We start from the raw sequence: 19150 nt of genomic DNA, 5'->3' as shown, positions 1-19150 counted from the left end.
TCACCCTTTTTAAATCTGTGAATACATTTGGTAATTGGTTGGCTAGATTTTGCAAATGAATTATCTTTTGAACTTCTAGTTCACATTGTTTTGTACAAGGATCAAGATGAGATAGTGATAATTCATTCCAACTAATATCTTTTTCCAACTGTTTTTGTTCTCCCCCTAATGTTGGGAAAATCAACTCATTAAAATGGCAATTGGCAAACCTAGCCGTAAATAAATCGCCTGTTAATGGTTCAAGATATTTTATTATAGATGGGGATTCATACCCAACATATATTCCCAACCTTCTTTGAGGACCCATTTTGGTTCTTTGAGGGGGGGGGGGGGGGCAATCGGAACATATACAACACACCCAAAGATTCTCAAATGAGAAATATTAGGTTGCTCACCAAAAACCAACTGTAAAGGAGAGAATTTGTGATAACTTGTTGGCCTGATGCGAATTAATATTGCGGCATGTAAGATTGCATGCCCCCAAGTTAACATTGGAAGTTTTGATCTCATGAGTAATGGTCTTGCAATTAGTTTTAAACGTTTGATAAATGATTCTACAAGTCCATTTTGTGTATGAACATGTGCTATTGGATGTTTAATATCAATTCCAATGGATATACAATACTCATTAAAAGCATGAGATGTGAATTCACCAGCATTATTCAAATGAATTTTCTTAATTGGATAATCAGGAAAATGAGCTCTTAATCTAATTAGTTGAGCTAATAATCTCGCAAACGCCTGGTTGCGAGTTGATAATAGACAAACATGTGACCATCTTGTTGATGCATCAATTAAAACCATAAAATATCTAAATGGTTCACATGGGGGGTGTATTGGTCCACAAATATCACCTTGTATTCGTTCTAAAAATAAGATAGTTTCATTCCCAATTTTTGCTGGTGATGGTCTAATTATTAACTTTCATTGGGAACAAGCGGTACATGAAAAAAAATTTGATTGAAGAATCTCCTGGTTCTTCAATAAATGTCCGCATGAATTTTCAATTATTTTTCGCATCATGATAGTCCTAGGGTGACCCAATCGATCATGCCAAACCTCAAATTTATTTTGATTTGTAAACTTCTGGTTTACAATAATATTTGTTTAAACTGTATTAACATACGTGCAATACAGTCCATAAGAGAAAACAGGTAATTTTTCCAATACTTCCTTTTTATTCAAGTGGATTTTCGTGATATAAAAATATTCTACATTCCCTTCATTGTTTGTTTCAATATGAAACCCATTTAAACGAATATCCTTGAAACTTTATAAGTTTCTATAAGACTTAGAAGAATATAATGTATTTTTAATATGCAACTTCGTTCCTCCCGGTAACAATATATTAGCTCTTTCGAAGCCTTCAATTATATTTGTAATACTAGATATGGTACTAACTTTGATTTCTTGCATCACTAAATTTGAAAAGAATTTATTATTCTTGAGAATCGTGTGAGTCGTTGCACTATCAACGAAACACATATCTTCATTATTGATGCTATGGTCAATATCCATTCTTCATAAAATTCAAAAAAAAATTGTAAATAAACAATATGATAAAAGACAAGAAGACAATAATTTCTGGAAAAAAAATTTAACGATAATTTGTATAAAAAAAATTCATAATCCAATAACATCAAAACATAAGAAATACCAAAAATCCAATAAAGAAAATATGAAAAAAAAATTATTTCTGAACACTCCCATCACCAATAAGGTGATCAATTTTTCCATTTGGATCAGCAAAGAAATCAACAACATCTAAGTGAGTAACATCCATATGACCATAATGTGAATCACCGTCTTCTTGAGCAAAATGTGTCTCTATCTTTTTCTTCTTATTAGTTGATTCTTGGTAAAGTTCAACAAGATGCATTGGTGTACGACAAGTACGTGACCAGTGACCCTTGACACCACAACGATAACATTTGTTTTCCTCATGTTTGTTACCATGTCCATCCATTTCCTTATTATTTTTCCCATTATTTTTCCACTTCTGGTGTGAAAAATTGTTTTTTACCTCATAACCATGACCACGACCGCCTTTACTACCACGACCACGACCATGACCACGGCCACGATTATTTCCACGATTGTGACCATAGCCTTGACCACTAGTTTCTTTATCATGTGTTGCAACATTCACTTCTGGGAATGGAGCAGAGCCAGTTGGTCAGGCCTCATGATTTTTTAATAAAAGCTTATTATTTTGCTCAGCCACAAGGAGGCAGGAAATTAATTCAGCATATTTCTTAAACCCCTTTTCTCGATATTGCTGTTGTAGGAGCACATTCGATGCATGAAAAGTGGAGAATGTTTTTTCTAACATATCTTCATCAGTAATTTTTTCTCCACACAATTTCAATTTAGAAGTAATTCTAAATATTGCAGAATTATATTCACTTACAGATTTAAAATCTTGTAACCGTAAATGCATCCAATCATAATGAGCTTTTGGGAGAATCACAGTTTTTTGGTGGTCATATCTTTCTTTTAAATTGTTCCAAAGAACAAGTAGGTCTTTTATGGTAAGATATTCAGCTTTTAACCCTTCGTGAAGGTGATGACGAAGAAAAATCATAGCTTTTGCCTTAGCTTGGTTAGATGCTTCGTTTCCTTCTTTAATAGAGTCTCCAAGACCCATTGCATCTAAATGTATTTCAGCATCTAATATCCAAGATAAATAATTTTTTCCCGTAATGTCAAGAGCAACAAATTCGAGTTTCACAATATTTGACATGTTCAATACTATCATAAAAGAGAGACAAAATTAGGGAAAATAATAATAATAATAATAATAATAATAAAGGTATCATAAATAGCCATAAAATTATAACTTAATAGTGCTTTAATTATGGAAATCAAATTGTCTCTAATTTAATATATATATTATTGCAGAATATTTAAATTGATAACATGAGCAGAAAATATGTTTCATAATAATAATATTATTAGGCAGAATAAATATATTCATCATACCATATATATTAGGCAAAATAAATGTATGTAATATGTAGAATGTATCGCATCAATAAAATGTAGATTTTTCTCACTTCTGGTGAAAAAAAATTAATTAATAAAATAATAGAGTTTGAACATTCTTCTTTGATAATGTCTTCTAGATATTTCAAAAATGTATGAAGAATTTCTTTATTTCATAGTGTATTCGGGACTACTATAATGTCTTCCAGACTACTATAATGTAAATAATATAAATATTTGATAAAGTTCTTATTATAAAAGATGAATAGCTAACCTTAAAATATTTGTCTTGATAAATATGATCTTCTTGAAGAAAATTCTTCACAGCTTTCTCTTGTAGTTGTAACACCAATAGGTAAAAGACTATCGTGCTGATAACGTATTATAAAAGGAAGAAAAAAGTATAGAGAAGAAACAAGACAGTATGAGATTGAGAAAAGAATCTGACTAGTGTATTATCTTTGGGAGAGGAGTAACCTTTTTATAAGTACATGTGGTAACTGAACAATTACACAATAAAGGGAATAATACATAACGGAAATATAAATGGTAATGATTGATAATGAATATTGGCATCCACTAATTAAGCCACTAATTATTATTCATAACATTATTAATTTTTTTCTCCATTTTTACCCTTGATAATTAATACATGTTTACTGAATAATGTGTGTATTTATTTTTAATGTCTACCTATTTTTTCTCTAACTACCCATATAAAGTTAATGTGCATTTATAAGAGTAATATGTTCCCAACAAAATACTACTGTATAAAAAAACAAAAAAAGGGACAACTATTTACAAGACTCTTAACTATAACCATTAATTCATGGACAAGTATAATTAAATACAGTAGGTTACAGTTCACGTGCAATCAATGCATTAATAATTAATGGAGATGATTGCAGTTCAACAATTTCAAAAATACAAAAAAAAATAAAGGATAAAATAGGAAAGTAAGTAACAAATATTTTTGAAAACTAAAATATCAATGATTTCCTTAAGTCCCGTGCAAAACCTTAAACGACTATGAAAAAAAAACAGAGAGAGTAATTGTCAACAAATTAATTGAGTAAATAAGTGTGTGCATTAATTCTTGCACAAACTATAAAAAGGTTACCTTCCTTCTCTTTTACACACATAACTTCTTTTTTTCTTTGGTTTTTTTTTGTTGATTATCCCTTCACTCTTACATTCCAACAATTTCTTCAATTCATCCAATAGGTTATAATATGATTCTTGCAATGAAACGAGTTCTTTTGCTAACAATATTCATTGCATTTTGGGAACCTTCTTTTGTTGTAGCTAATGGGGGAGATTCGACCACCATTCGAGTATTTAATGATTTGAGCAATGGATTAAGTTTCACAATTCACTGCAAATCTAACAATGATGATCTTCCGGTTCAAGTAATATACAAGAATTTCTTATATCAAATTAAAATCGACCGTGTTAAATCTGGCGTAAAATTTTTTAATTGTAGTATAACATGGAAAGGTGGATCAATTGTATATGATATTTACAACCTTGGTAGAGATTTTCCTCATAGATGTACAACTGATTGTAATTGGGATGCTAGAAACGATGGTCTTTATGGCTTTAAGCAAGGTTCTCAAAATCCAGATATAATTGTTAAATGGAACAAGCCTCGAGATTGAAACCCTTATTGTGAATGACATATTTTATCCAAGTAATTCAAATAAAAATGATGGAGATTTAAAAGTTTCTTTTTTAATTATTGTTTCTATTTTGTCTCTTTTTTGTTATTTATTTATTTTATTTTTACTTTAATCCTTTTATTCCCCTTTTTCTTTTTGTCATTATTATATTTTAGGGTGTATAAAAATGATGGGAATAAAATAAAGAGTATACCAAATTCTATAAATAGTTAGGTAATCATAATTTTTCGAATTCATGTTTTTTCAAGAATCATAATTCTTGAATTGAGGTATCAATTTTGATTTGACCAAATAAGTTGGTCTGCTTAGTACAAAAATAGGATCAAAATGAGTCTTAAAAAAGGTGGTCTAAATAGACACGTATACCATTTTGGCTTTACTAGCTTAATTCGATGAGCCAAATGTTCCTAAGTCAAGCTGACTCATAACTTTAGGCTGACTTGAAAAAAAAATTAAAAAATAATTTAGTAGTTAAGTAATAGACAACTTTATCCATATGATTTTCAAGAGAAAGTGAATAAATTGAAAGAGAGTTTGTGTTTTCAAAAAAAAGCTTAAAGAGAATTTGTATAATCTCTTTAATGAATATGTAAAGCAAATAAATACATCAAACTCATCCAATGTCAAGGAAAACGTTTTCATCATCCGTTCTTCATGTAAGTTTAGGTAATATAATTTTTAATTTTCTATTCATTATTTATTACATTGTATTTACTTTTTTTGTTGTTAATTCATGCATTAAATGCAATTGTTTTTATTAATAGTCCAGTGCATATTTATTTTACTAAAAATTTTATTTGTTTTCAATTTACAAAAAATCATATTTAAATTTTGGTTCTAAATTTATTTTAAGTTTTTATTCATTTTAAAGTCAATTTAGTCCAACAACTCGATGTGGGACAAGTTGGGCTAAAAAAATAGCAGTTGGAATGTAATTCAAGTCAAGTTAGATTGATTTAAAGACGAGAACGAATTGTGTGACTTTTTGTTGCAAACATTATCATACCTTTGATTATTCAGTTTTCATAATCTGTCTTAAAAAATATTATTTCAATACTTTTTTTATACCGTAAAACAAAGGAAATATTTCTAACACAATCAAAATTAATTTCTTTCATTTGTAAAGGAGGTAATAGTTTTTTTTTGTTATCAATAAGTATAATGTTATGAATGGCATATAACTGTTGATAGTTGGATTCAAGTTACTTGCCTCTACAACTCAATTTGAAAGGTGAGAAATCCAAACTTTAACATTTTGAAGTCGAGGACAAAAATATACTTACAAAGCCTTGGTTTAAGAGGATCAAAATCAATCAAAGGACCAAAATTTCTTTGGTTTAAACTAATATCCGAGAATTCATTAATAATTTGAAAGTGGACATTTGCTACAGATTTTAAAACTCAAAATTAAATCACCAAAATTCTAGCATTTCCAACAAGCAAACTCCTATTCTTGTCAAGAAATCAAACACAAACACATATAACACCAAGACCATTCAATCCCATCACCAATAGTAATGGCATTGCTAAAAATAAAAAACAATCATACAATAAGAAGAAGACAACTGCTGCCACAAAAAATTTTCGTCATAGAATTACATTAGACAAATATTGTCATAGAAATTTGTTGTCATAAGAATTCAAATACAAAAAACACTAAAATCAACAAAAAATTTACAACATGTAATTGTTGTCATCAAAATATGTAGAAAAAAATTTCAGTACATAATTGTTGTCAATAGTTAGAATGCAGATTGGCCATTAGAGACATGTCATAAATGGGTGCCTACACAAGAAAAAAAATATTGATCAACATTACAAATAAAAAATAAGGGTAACAAAGAAGCATAGATGATACATACCATCAAAAGTTCAATGAAATTGAATTGGTTCTCTAGTGTTTGAAGGGGCTCACAAGTTGTAGGTGTTGAGTAACATACTCCATCAACTTTATTATTTCTTAATTCTTTATTCTAAAATGGAAAAGGAATATTAAAACTAGTGATAGTACAAGTATGAAATATTTAACATACAAATCTACTTGCCTGATAGTATGGTTGTCCCTGACTTGGAATTTTTTTAGTTCTATCGGATTAGCGTTTAACCCAACTCTTTAATCTTCTTTGCCTTTTAATACCAACTCATTGCTTAAATCCTTTTGGTTGTGTAGCATCACTACTAAAAAATGTTGAGTTATCGTTTCTTTGACCATTAATGTCTCTAACTTGTAAATGAAGTTCCATTATTTGCTTAGACTCAACATCTATGGTATTATCTAAAATATTCTAGTATTCTTCACAAGTTGACACCTTTGTTGCCTTTCTAAAAAATTTAGAAACAACTTGTCTAAATCTTCTTGTGTTGAATAATTTAGGACCTCAAACAACCTTCGTTCCATTTACATCATGCACAATGCGACTACGAGGTTCTCTTGTCCATCTTTTTAAAATATACTTTTCAAGAACCACTTTAACATCACTCTCTTCAAACACTCTTAATGCATGTGAATAATGTCTCAAATTTTCTACAAGTACAACATATGTTGGTTGAATCACGACCAAATGATAATTTCCAAGTTCCTTTATAGTCGACTCTAGTGATAACATATATGCATAAAGACTAAGACTCATTCCTTACATATATGCATGAAGCCAAGAAAAGCTTAAACTCATTTTGAAACAACTCAAATACAGTGTGAGTGTATACTTTTTCCATCTGTATTAGTATAGGCAACAACTCATACCTCAACTTGGCAACCTTATAACAAGCCTCATACTTGCAATGCAACTCATTACATTTCTTGTCCTCAATAATTTGTTCATAATGTTTGAAGAATTGAATACTGTCCAGATTTAGCTTTGTACAAGGTTTGAAATGAGAATTCAAACTTTCACTAGGTTGGGTACTCTGCATCCCGAGTGTGAATGCTTGCTTCATGTAACATGATGTCCATTTTTCTTTTATTTCATAAACTTATTTGATCCAACTTTTTTCATGAATATTATAATCTGAGATCAATTGGGTTCAAGCTACCTCAAACTCTAATTCAATGTCAAAGTTATATATGCATTTCTTAAAACCTCTTAAAAAGTAATTTTCCCCCTTCATCAAGTTTCCAAGATGTTTAATTACATTATGCAACAAGTGCCAAGTATATAAGTCATGTTGAGTCTTAGACACCACCTTAGTAAGTGCCTTAGCCATTACCTGGTCTTGGTCAATAAAGATAGTAAAAGGTGTTTTCTGATTGTGTGCTTGTAAGAACGTCTCAAACAACCACTTGAATGATTTAATTGCTTCATCATAGAACAATATTGCACCAAAAATTATTGTACCCCTATAATGGTTGAAACTAAAAAATAAAGTAAGTTGTTTCTTTGCTTGGTTGGTACAATAAGTAGTATCTAGTGAAATATCATCAAAATACCCATAATCCAATATCATATTTACATTGCCCCAAAATACATTTTTGATTTGTTCTTCAACACCCATCTAGTATGCACGATAGAAAGATAGGTTCTCTAACAATTGTTGAAAATATTGCAAAAGACATCCAACTTTTCCATACACCATGCTTTTTTGCCTCCTTGCATTAAGGTAACTTTTTTACATCCTACTATTATATCCAAGATTAGCTCTATGCCTCACATGTGTGCTCATAATTTTAAAGGTTGACTTTTGTTTCAGTTCAAAGTCATTTGCTAGATCAATCTTACATGCTTAGACTTTAGTTATCTTTCTATGTGACACAGGCAAGTGTGTTGTCTCTAGAAGTTTTAGATGATGGTTATGGTCATCTATAAATTCATGGATGACAAACTTTTCATTCTTTAATACAAGTGAAATCCTTGCTTTGTAAATAGTTCTATTCTCGACTCTACGACTGTTAACTAAAGCAACATTCTTGTTTGTTGTTCACATCCCCTCCTTGCAACAAACAAACCTACATGAAACAATAGTATCATTTTCTTTTTTCTTATTCCAATGTTGTACTCTAACTTCAAAGCCAGTATATACATGCACTATATTTGTGCCAAAAATTCCACACTACCTCTACACTATCAAATTCCATACCAACCATTGATTTGCAATTAACTTTTATCTATGTCATTTTATACTTCCTACCAAAAAAGAGAAGTAAATAAATAAATTTTAAAAGAAAAAATAAGCAAAATAATAAATACAAGTTATAGGAATCATGCATACAATGATTTGAGAGTAGTTTTATAGATTGTATTATGAATAAGAAGGAATGAAAAGAAAAAAAATAGTAAATAATAACAATGCAACATATAATCAAATGGGAAACCAATATTGAAGCTAAAATAAATGGGAAAACAAGATTGAAGATAAAACAATGTATTAGGTGTTGCCAAGAGATGGAGTTGGAGAAAGGGAAAGAGGGGAAGTTAGACTTCTTCCTTACGTTGTGACAATAATAACAAATGCAATAATGGAGTCAACAAACAACCAACACAACTACTTCAATAGAGGCGAGCAAGGAAGAAGAAATAAGAACGTGAAGATGACACAGGAAGGGAATGAAATAGGAGCGTCAAAATTTTAGTAACTTTCGTAACACAATCAAATATTTTGTTCGTTAATGGCAAAATCTAAAATATTAGATTGATTGAAAGGTCTAAAATAAATGAAATGTGGTGTAACGTTTACACTACAAAGTTACAAGATCCATTTTCTTTAAAGACACCATGTAACTCATGAGGGTCAACTAATGTCAAATTAGCCTAAACCATTTGACAACTATATTCATAAATATAAAAATATTTATCTTTTATCAAGTACATCATAAAAGTATTTACAATAAAAATCACAATCATAATTTTTAGTTTCTTTTGAATGTGAATTATCAATATAGTTAATACTTTCTTCGAAATATAAAGTGAACTTAGTTAAACTCAAGTGATTAATACTTTTGAATGGGAAAATTAGACTTTTTTTTTAAAATATATCAATTTTTTTATTTATTTAAATAACCTGAGCTGATTATTATTTACCCAAATAACCCACTTTGAAGCCCAAGTGAAAAATTGGTTACTGGGTAACCGATTTCTCAAAGGAATTTTGAATTTTTTTTTCAAAATCCCTTTGAGAAATCGGTTACCCAGTAACCGATTTCTCTACCGATTTCTCACTTAGGTATTTTTTTTGTTTTTTTTTTTCAAATTTTTTATTTTTTATTTTTCAGTTTTTAATATTCAGATTTAAAAAATTATAATGAATTTTTAAAAAATTTATTTAGTTTTTGTTTTTAGATTATAAAAATTTATTTAATATTTAAATAAAATAATTTTTAAAGAATAAAATCTAATAAAATTAATTTTAAATAGAATTTTAAATAAATGACAATATTATTATAAATTACAACTTTAAATAAAAACAACTTTAAATAAAAATAAAATAACAACAATAAAATAGGAGATCGAATAAAAAAGAATAACAACAGAATTACAATCCACGAAATTACAATCCAACTTTAATGATGTCTATGCCCACTAGTTCCACACCTCGGAGGTTGTCAATTCCTTGTTGGGTTTCGAAGACCAATGCGTGGTTGTTGTGGTTCAACTTGCTTCTCATCATGTTCTATATTAACAGTATCGGTGGTTGAATTTAACGAATCACTTCCACCGACCTCAGAGTGAAAAGAAGAAAATGAAGGAAAATTCATGCTTTGCATGTAGCTATATTCACTTTGTGGTGTGTGTACGTCGATGCCGAAAAGATTTCTCATGAAGTCCCTTGTTGGAGTTGTTGTTGATGGTGGGGTGTACATGAATTGTTCATGGTACGTATGAAATGGTGGATTAGACTGGGGATGTTGTTCCACACTATAAGGTGGGTGGTTATCTCCAGCCACTGAGAATGTTGTTCCTATAGTTGTTGGGAGTTGTGTACTAGAAGTGGGTGCACAAGATGAAGAATATTGGCTACAAAGAAATAATTTAGAATTAGCACGAAACCATTGCAAATACTCAAGAGTGTGTTGGAGAGGTCCCTGAAGTGGTTCCCCAAAAATAACATGTTTGCATCTGTCTTTCTAAATGGAAATCCAGTCTGCATGTTGTTCAGCCCAGTTGGTGTCGCTATGTGTAACCCTCTCTCCAGATTACATATGCTAATTATAACTAATTATTTATGGTTAATAATATTTATATTATTATAATGTGTAGAAAAGATACTTAAACAAATTAATTAAATTTATCTAATTAAAGTTTTATTCAATAAAAGTCACTAGATATTACAAACCATTTTATAACAACTTAGTAAAATAAAATCCCTAATCCTATGCTCTGGAATTTTTGCATCTGACCTTCTAACTGCACATCCAATTTTTTTTTACATTATGAGATCTCCAATATCTGGGTTTAAAAAATATTTATGGGTTTAGACATTTAATTTCATTCATATCTCACACAAACAAATCAAACAAGTGCATAATAAATTCATACAATTATCAACACACACAACAATTTGATAATATTTTTTTTATTAATAATAGCCCAAATAATGCAATATGCTTATGAGAATGAGATGCATTTTTTTGACTGAAAATATACTTTTAAAAAACATTTTGACTCAATACTCCATGAAGATTTTCCCTTTTGAGTGTTTAGTGAAGCTAGAGCTTAACATCACTCTGTCTAGTGATTCGGCAATGCCCCACTAAACGCGAACAAGTAGACAGTAGTCAGAGTGTCAGAGCACCCGGCAGGCTACCACGTCACGAAATCAATAAAGACTGGCCATCTATGGGATTGCCCATGCCCAAACACTCCCTAGACCAAAGGTTTATCCCCCAGACCAGAGGTCCCGTCTTACCCATTCTACTCAAACCCCGTTTACTATCTTCTGACATTGGTAGCATAAAACAAATACCTCAGTCAGACTTTCACAACTATATCAAGCTCTCTCTCACTTTATCCTTTTCTTTATCCATCTCGTACTGCCAACTGTCCTTGACAGTACCCATTATCACAATTAATCTCTTGCCACCAATGTCTCAGATAGTAAACATAAAGAAAAGAATTCACGTAAAAAGTATTATTTCAAAATTACAAAACTCATTTTTTTCTATCAAATATCCTTGGTACAAAATTCATTTCTCAAATATTTATTTTCTGAAATTCTTTTCTTTTCCCCCCAAAAATCTTTTGACTCAAAAATGACATTATGCAATATGCAATATGCATCACTATTAATCTATCACTTCAAAAATTATTCTCAATCAAACTCTTCAAATACAATTCAAACAATTTCAATAGAAACATTCAATCATAAACAATCAACCACTTCAAGATTCAACCTTAAAACATCAAATTTATCAAAAAGTACAATCAAAAACCATATCAAATAACCTAAGTTCCATGCATCAAAACTTATAAGTAAAGATCAATATTTATTCTACAACTATTTGGACATGAATAAAATTAAGCATCTAACCCATACCTATTTCTCCAAGCTTGCTAGTTTTTTTCTTAATTTCCTTGATTTCTTCTTCTCCTACTTCTTTTTCTTCCTCTTATCTTCTTCCTTTTTTCCCCTTTTCTTGAAATTTTAGTTGTTTACTCCTTGTTTTCCTCCTTGGTTGTGGAAAAGATGGAGTATTTTTTGGTGTTTCTTTGGCAATTGGTTTATGTCTAGTTGTTAAGGGTTATTGTGAGCTTTTTGGTGTGGTTTCTCCTATTTATACTAGTCTCCACCTCCATTCTCCAATCTTCTAGATTTGTAGATATTTCTTGATATTTCCTAAGATATTTTACTAACATAGTGATTAGGTGTCCATTTTGTAGATATTTATAGGACTTTCTAGAATTTCCTTGAATTATTTAAGTATCTTAATGATTAAGTTTCCAATTTATTTAATAATTTGGTGATGAGATGTCCACTTTCTATAATTTTGTAGAGTTATTTAGTTATCTTAATGATTAAGTTTTCAATTCATTTTAATCACATGGGGATTATGTGTCCCCTTATTTTTTTGTAGAAATTTATAGAACATCCTAGAATTTTGTAGAATTATTTAAATATCTTAATGGTTAAGCTTCTAATCCATTCTAGATTTCTATTATGTAGAATTTTATAGAACTTTCTTGAGTTATTTGAATATCATAATAGTTAAGCTTCCAACCCATTTAATCATTTGGTAATTAGATATCTACTTTGGAGAGTTCTGTAGAACTTTCTAGAACATTGTAGAATTATTAAAATATCTTACAAATTAATTATAATTTTGAGATACTAATATCATCATTAGAATCTTGATCATTAAAAAATACAAAACTTTTGTCTCTTGATCATCTCCTAATTATGTTAATTAATATTAATTAAATAAATTAGGATTTGCTTATGTGTCATAATTTCATTGGTTGAGACTTGTATTTTAATTTCAACTAACTATACATTTTTATTAATTATTCCAAGCATATTATATTGATGATAAAATTATTATATCCTTTTGAACATTTTTCCATAATTTTCTAGCTTAAGGTTTTAGCAAAATATTTTTTCTAGTTAAATCCTTAGAAAATTTCTATAAATTTTAATTTAGAGATTTTCTCTCTTAAGTGTATTTATTCTTAATCTACACTCAATAAATTATTATTTAAGTTACAGATTATTTAAATTTTCTTAAATTGAATTTCTCATATTTTACAGCGTGCTCTCAACGTTGTCCGAGAAATAGTCAAATTAGATAATAAAATACATGTTATTGAATTTAGAAAATCTGGTTAAATAATGTTACATAAATTTCATTCACAGTAACTTACGTAATATTTAATATATATAATAATTTGCAGAAACATATAGATAAATAGTTATAATATTTAGGATGTTACACTATGTCCTCTCATGTCTATTTCGTGCATTTTATCAAGATTATAAGCTTCATTGGGGATTGGTTGCCATAAGCCAAATTGCAATTGGACTCTGTTAGTTTGATGCCAGACTATAACTGCGAATAAAGTTAAAGCAGTACAAGAAGTCCATATTCTAGAATCCTTATAAGCACATGTTGGCAGTGAGGATTGAAATTCCCTATATGGCATCCATAGAAAATAAAAAAGAAAAAGGTTTAGGGTATGAATCAATTGAGTATAAGAGAGTATGTTTGAGACAATTTTACATTGTATTATCTCGTTATGGTTCATGTTGTCATATCTTAATCTGTAGCCAAGTAAGTCTCCATGGGGCGTGCCTGTAAATCTTAGCCCTCTTCCTGACCGTCTAAAACATTGTACATTGATAAAATTTTAGGTAAAAATTTTAGTTGTTCGATGTATTAAAGTGGTATAAAACTTAATCCATACCTCGATGCTAACAAAAATGTAATTTCCCGTTGGACTCTTGGTTGGATGAAGGGCATGCGATACCAAGCCCAAGACTGTAGAAGGAAAGAACATTCACCCATTTTCTTTGACGATGGATAGATTGCCCTAGACATTTCTCTGTACAAATGTGCCAAACAAGCATAACCCCAACTATATCGTCTCGCACGTTCCTAGTCAGCCAACAGTGGTAAATACATTAAGTGAATTCTATTACCTGACTTTTCTGGCATAATGACACAACCGATCAACCCTAAGATATATGCCCTACAATGTTGGTGCAATTGTTGTTCAGTGGGTTCATCTGATAGTGCAATTGTATGATCTCTTAACCATTTTAGTTTTATGCTTGAGCCAACTAGAGCTTCCCCTTTCGGAGGTACGAAGCCTAACAACTCGTAACACAATTCATCCCAATCATAGAAAGTTGGTTCTGTGACTGGTTTTCCGTCGATCCTTAAACCCAATTGTAGTGCCACATCTTCCAAAGTGACCGTGCACTCACCAACTGGAAGGTGAAAAGTATGTATCTCAGGTTTCCACCTCTCCACCAAAGACGTTATCAAACAATCATCAATTTTAAAATGTCTTATTTTTGCAACCTCGCCAAAGCCAGCAACCCCCAACAAGTGCTCAATTCTTGGGTCAGGTGTAGGCATGGAATGATAGTAAGATTGAATCATTTGTTGTCTGCGAAAATGGTAGAATTGACATGTTAGTAATGAATAATATTAGTTGTAAACATTATGCAATATATATTAACTTACCATAAGATGAGTTTCATTTGACCTATGGAGGTGTTGTTTCCACAACATAGTTGAAGATGAAGAAGACATTCTTGAAAAATAATAGCAACGAAATTGAAAAGTGTAATAGCTGAAGAGAATTGATCTTTTGTTGTGCGTTTAGGGTTGGATCGTATGTAGTGTATATATAGTGCAAAAAATTTGAATTAGTTTGTCTCATTGCGTAAGGAATCCAATGACTTTGTGCAAAGTGTCATCAATTGCTTTGTCCCAGAGCGTCAGGAATCCAATGACTTTGTGTAGTGTCATCAATTGCTTTGTCCTAGAGCGTCAGAAAAATCAATGCTTTATGTAGAGTGTCATTGCCTTGGTCCCAAAGCGTCATAAAAATTAATGTCTTTGTGCAGAGTATCATTGCCTTGGTCCTTGAGTGTCAGAAAAATCAATGTTCTGTGTAGTGTCATCAATTGCTTTGTCACAAAGCATCAGAAAAATCAATGTTTTGTGCAGAGTGTCATTGCCTTGGTCCTAGAGCGTTAGAAAAATTAATGACTTTGTGCAAAGTGTCATTGCCTTGGTCCTTGAGCGTCAAAAAAATCAATGCTTTGTGCAGTGTCATCAATTGCTTTGTCCCAGAGCGTCAGGAATCCAATACTTTGTGCAGTGTCATCAATTACTTTGTCCTAGAGCGTAAGAAAAATCAATGCTTTGTGCAGAGAGTCACTGCCTTGGTCCTAAAGCGTCAGAAAAATCAATGCTTTGTGTAGAGTGTCAGGAATCCAATGACTTTGCGTTTGTCCACATTAGGTTACTTTAGTTCTATATAAACCCTGAACACAGGCTAAAATGCAAGAGATTGAAACATCCAATCAATGGAGTCATTAACTGTTCCAGCCTTACTATGATGGACAAATTGTCTCCACTGAGCATGGAGATACATTTGTTAGTAACGAGGTCAAAACCCTACTGATAAGCAACATGATGACTTATCAGCAACTTAAGCAGGTTATTAATAATAACCTTAATCTTCCTCATTACAAAGTTGTCATAGATATATCCACTACTGATACCCAAATTCATGTATCGGTGATGTATATAAATATACAGCATGTCGTCTTAGGGATGATGAATATGTGGAGTGTATGTTTTCATTGTTCACAGAATTGCACGACCTAACAAGTCTCGAATTGTATGCTACCACGACGTATATTGGATTATTGCATGGGATGGAAGCGATTGAAAGATACCTTGACCAAGCAATGAAGTTAGACAACTAATGTTATATGATTTAGGTTTTATGTTATTTATCTATTATGTTTAAAGTTTGTTTAAATTGTGTCTTTTTTTAAGTTATTTTCATTTTAATAATGTAACTGTTATAATTAGTGTACTTAATATATAATGTCATTAATATTTAATAAAATAATATTGACATTTATGTAATAATCAATTTAATTATCTTTAATTATTAATACAAAATCAATATATTTATTATTATATTACAGTTTTCAATTTTCTATATTTAATAAATTTAATTTAAATAATAAAATTAATTTTATAATTCTAAAATTTAATATAATAAATAAGTTTTAACATTTTATTTATTTTTAACATAAATTTAAAATATTATTCAAAATTTTATAATTTTGTATATAATTCTGAAAATTATAATTAACTATATTTATTTAAAAAAAATTTAAAATCAGAAATATTATAATTTAATAATAAATATAATATTAATTTTATTATTAAGTATTTTCTTTATAAATTATTTAATTTAAATATAAATATATTTTTTTAAAATTAATTATACTTTTTAACAAATCTGAAAACCAAAAAATGAAAAATTAATTTTTTTTTACAAAATCTAAAAATAAAAAATAAAAAAGTTCAAGTGAAAAAACGGTTACCCAATAACTGATTTCTGACTTGGGCTTCAAAATGAGTTACTTAGATAAATAATAACCAGCTCAGGTTATTTAAAAAAATAAACAAAAAATTGATATATTTAAAAAAAGAGTCAGGAAGATTAAGCTTTCATATATATATATATATATATATATATATATATATATATATATATATATATATTAAAAAAACTAAACCGAATACCCTCGTGTTAATTGAATTTAGATCGTACATATACATTAAAGTTGTTTAACGAGTCTTAGATATTTCTAACAAAAAAGAAAATAATTCTTGAATTTTCTAGAGACTAAACTTATTGTCATGATTTAAACTATAATTTCCTAATTCTATGGTAAGGTTGGTTGGCAATGTAAATGTTTCTTTTTAATATCATGATATATTCATAAACAAATATTAATTTTTCTTTGTGATAATTAGTATTTAGTATGCATAATATACGCTATAAATTTTAATTTTATATAACTAAAATTTATAAATTCTTTGTGTAACGACCCGGGTGGTCATTACACACTGCACAGCACACTAAAAACACCACACAGAAAGGAATAAGTGTATACATATAGGGTCTAGAATATATACATATACAAATTCCAAGTCTGGATGGAGTTAAAATGTTCAAAATACAACAAAAGCCACTACGTCGAGTAGCTAAAACAAAACATCCTAACAGCTCAGCTCCGCCTTCCAGCCGAAGACTCACCCCAGCTACCAATTTATCCCTGCTCTGCTCCCATACATAGTATGATACTATGATCATTGCAGTCCAAACATCATGGAAACAACAAATGGTAAGCTAGTGTAAATAAAATCAACATACATATATATAACAATATGATAGAAAAACAGCTACAGCTATCAGCAGACCAGTACAACTTATACCACTCACTGCATTCAACAATATCAACACCGCAAAGCGACAATATCAGCACTGCATAGCAACAATTTTAGCACCACTCTAGTGGCTATAACAGCACCGCATAGTGGCAATAACAGCACCGCCTTAGCGGCTATAACAACACCGCCTTAGCGGCTATAACAGCACCACAATAGTGGCTAATAATAGCACCGACATAGCGGCTAGAACAACACCACAATAGTGGTCATACACAGCATACAGCTCAGCTAACACAGCACAACCAAACAGCTCACCACACAGCACAGTAAATTAGCATACAACACGGCTAAGTAGTATTCAACACAGCTTACTACTCACAACTCAGCTCATCATTCTAGAGCACAGCAATAATATAATTTTAGCATTTAAAATCATCAATAACAGCCCAGCTCAGCACAACAATATCAACATCCAGCACAGCTAAACAACTTACAGCACAGCAATATCAGCATACAGTAATTAGCAGCTTACGGCTCAGCTAAACTACTTACAGCACAGTCTAAACATCCTTAATCAGCAATAACATCTAACAGCACGACATATTTGTCAATTTTAGCTCAACAGCATAATTCAGCGTTATCAACTAGTTAGCACAACAATATTTAACAACTACAGCTTAACTCAGCATAAAACAACCTCTCTCAGTAATTTCAGCAAAGTTTAACAGCTAATAGCACATCAAGTCAACATTCTCCTACGTGCCCGGCGCACCCATGGTCGCGCCCAGCGCGGCTCAACCAGAGAGCACCAGGGGCCAACGCGCCCGACGCAAGAGTTCCCGCGCCCGGCGTGCCTCAGCCAGAGAGCCCAAGGCTCTCACGCGCCTGGCACAATTCAGATTGCGCCCAGCGCATACCAGGCAGAGACTCCAAGGAGTCTCACGCGCCCGGCATGGCCTAACCCACGCCCAGCGTGGGGAAGGCAGAGACCTACCAAGGTCTCGCGCCCGGCGCAATTCGCATTGCGCCCAGCGCCCTCTTGGCAGAGACTTAAAAGGAGCCTCCGTTCCCAGTGAGTCCAAACGCGCGCCCAGTGCGGCACCAGAACACCCAAAACATATCACCATTGATATCGCGCCCAGTGCGGCACACACCTTTGCGCCCGGTGGGCTTGCCTAAATAGAGTCTCCTGGTGGTCACGCGCCCGACGCGATGAACAGCGCCCAACGCGAAGCTCAGCAGCAACACTCTATTTTCAAAAAACTTCACCAAATCCTGCAAAAACAGCTAGAAAACCAGCATGCAATCCAGCCAAGAATTCCCATTTTCATCAACCATCCCAAAAATCCTAGCTTTACCCACATGCAACCACAATCAAGAAAACCTCAAGATTTTCATCAAAACCCCGGAAACCCCGAAAACCCGTTTTCATCAAAACAGCTCAATATTATACAAGACGACTTAAATATCATGATTCAACATGAACATCCCACAGCACAACTCATCATTAATCAGCTCAACAACAAAATTCTGTATTAGCATCATATAGTACGGCTCAGCGTTACATCATTAACAACATAAACAACATACTTCACAACTCGAATTTTCATCATACAGCATTAACAATATT

At 31.2% G+C, this 19150-nt stretch overlaps 1 protein-coding gene and 1 long non-coding RNA gene across 2 annotated transcripts; both read right to left on the bottom strand.

The window, feature by feature from the left end:
- Positions 1-1690: 1690 nt before the first annotated feature.
- On the bottom strand, positions 1691-2647 carry LOC145957810 (uncharacterized). Its single transcript, XM_083074216.1, has 2 exons — positions 2407-2647; positions 1691-2151 (listed from the first exon to the last, which is right to left on the bottom strand). Exons 1-2 carry the CDS (start codon positions 2645-2647, stop codon positions 1691-1693), a joined length of 702 nt encoding a protein of 233 aa, XP_082930342.1.
- A 7425-nt stretch (positions 2648-10072) lies between these two features.
- On the bottom strand, positions 10073-12524 carry LOC145957715 (uncharacterized). Its single transcript, XR_014433724.1, has 2 exons — positions 12132-12524; positions 10073-10612 (listed from the first exon to the last, which is right to left on the bottom strand). It is a non-coding gene; the product is annotated as an uncharacterized LOC145957715 (long non-coding RNA).
- Positions 12525-19150: the final 6626 nt, after the last annotated feature.

This window comes from Cajanus cajan, chromosome 5, assembly GCF_000230855.2.
Source record: "Cajanus cajan strain Asha chromosome 5, NIPB_CcT2T_4, whole genome shotgun sequence".
In the NCBI taxonomy this organism is placed as follows: domain Eukaryota; kingdom Viridiplantae; phylum Streptophyta; class Magnoliopsida; order Fabales; family Fabaceae; genus Cajanus; species Cajanus cajan.
The sequence above is the reverse complement of the archived record's forward strand: the minus strand, read 5'-3'. Positions and strand labels throughout refer to the sequence as shown.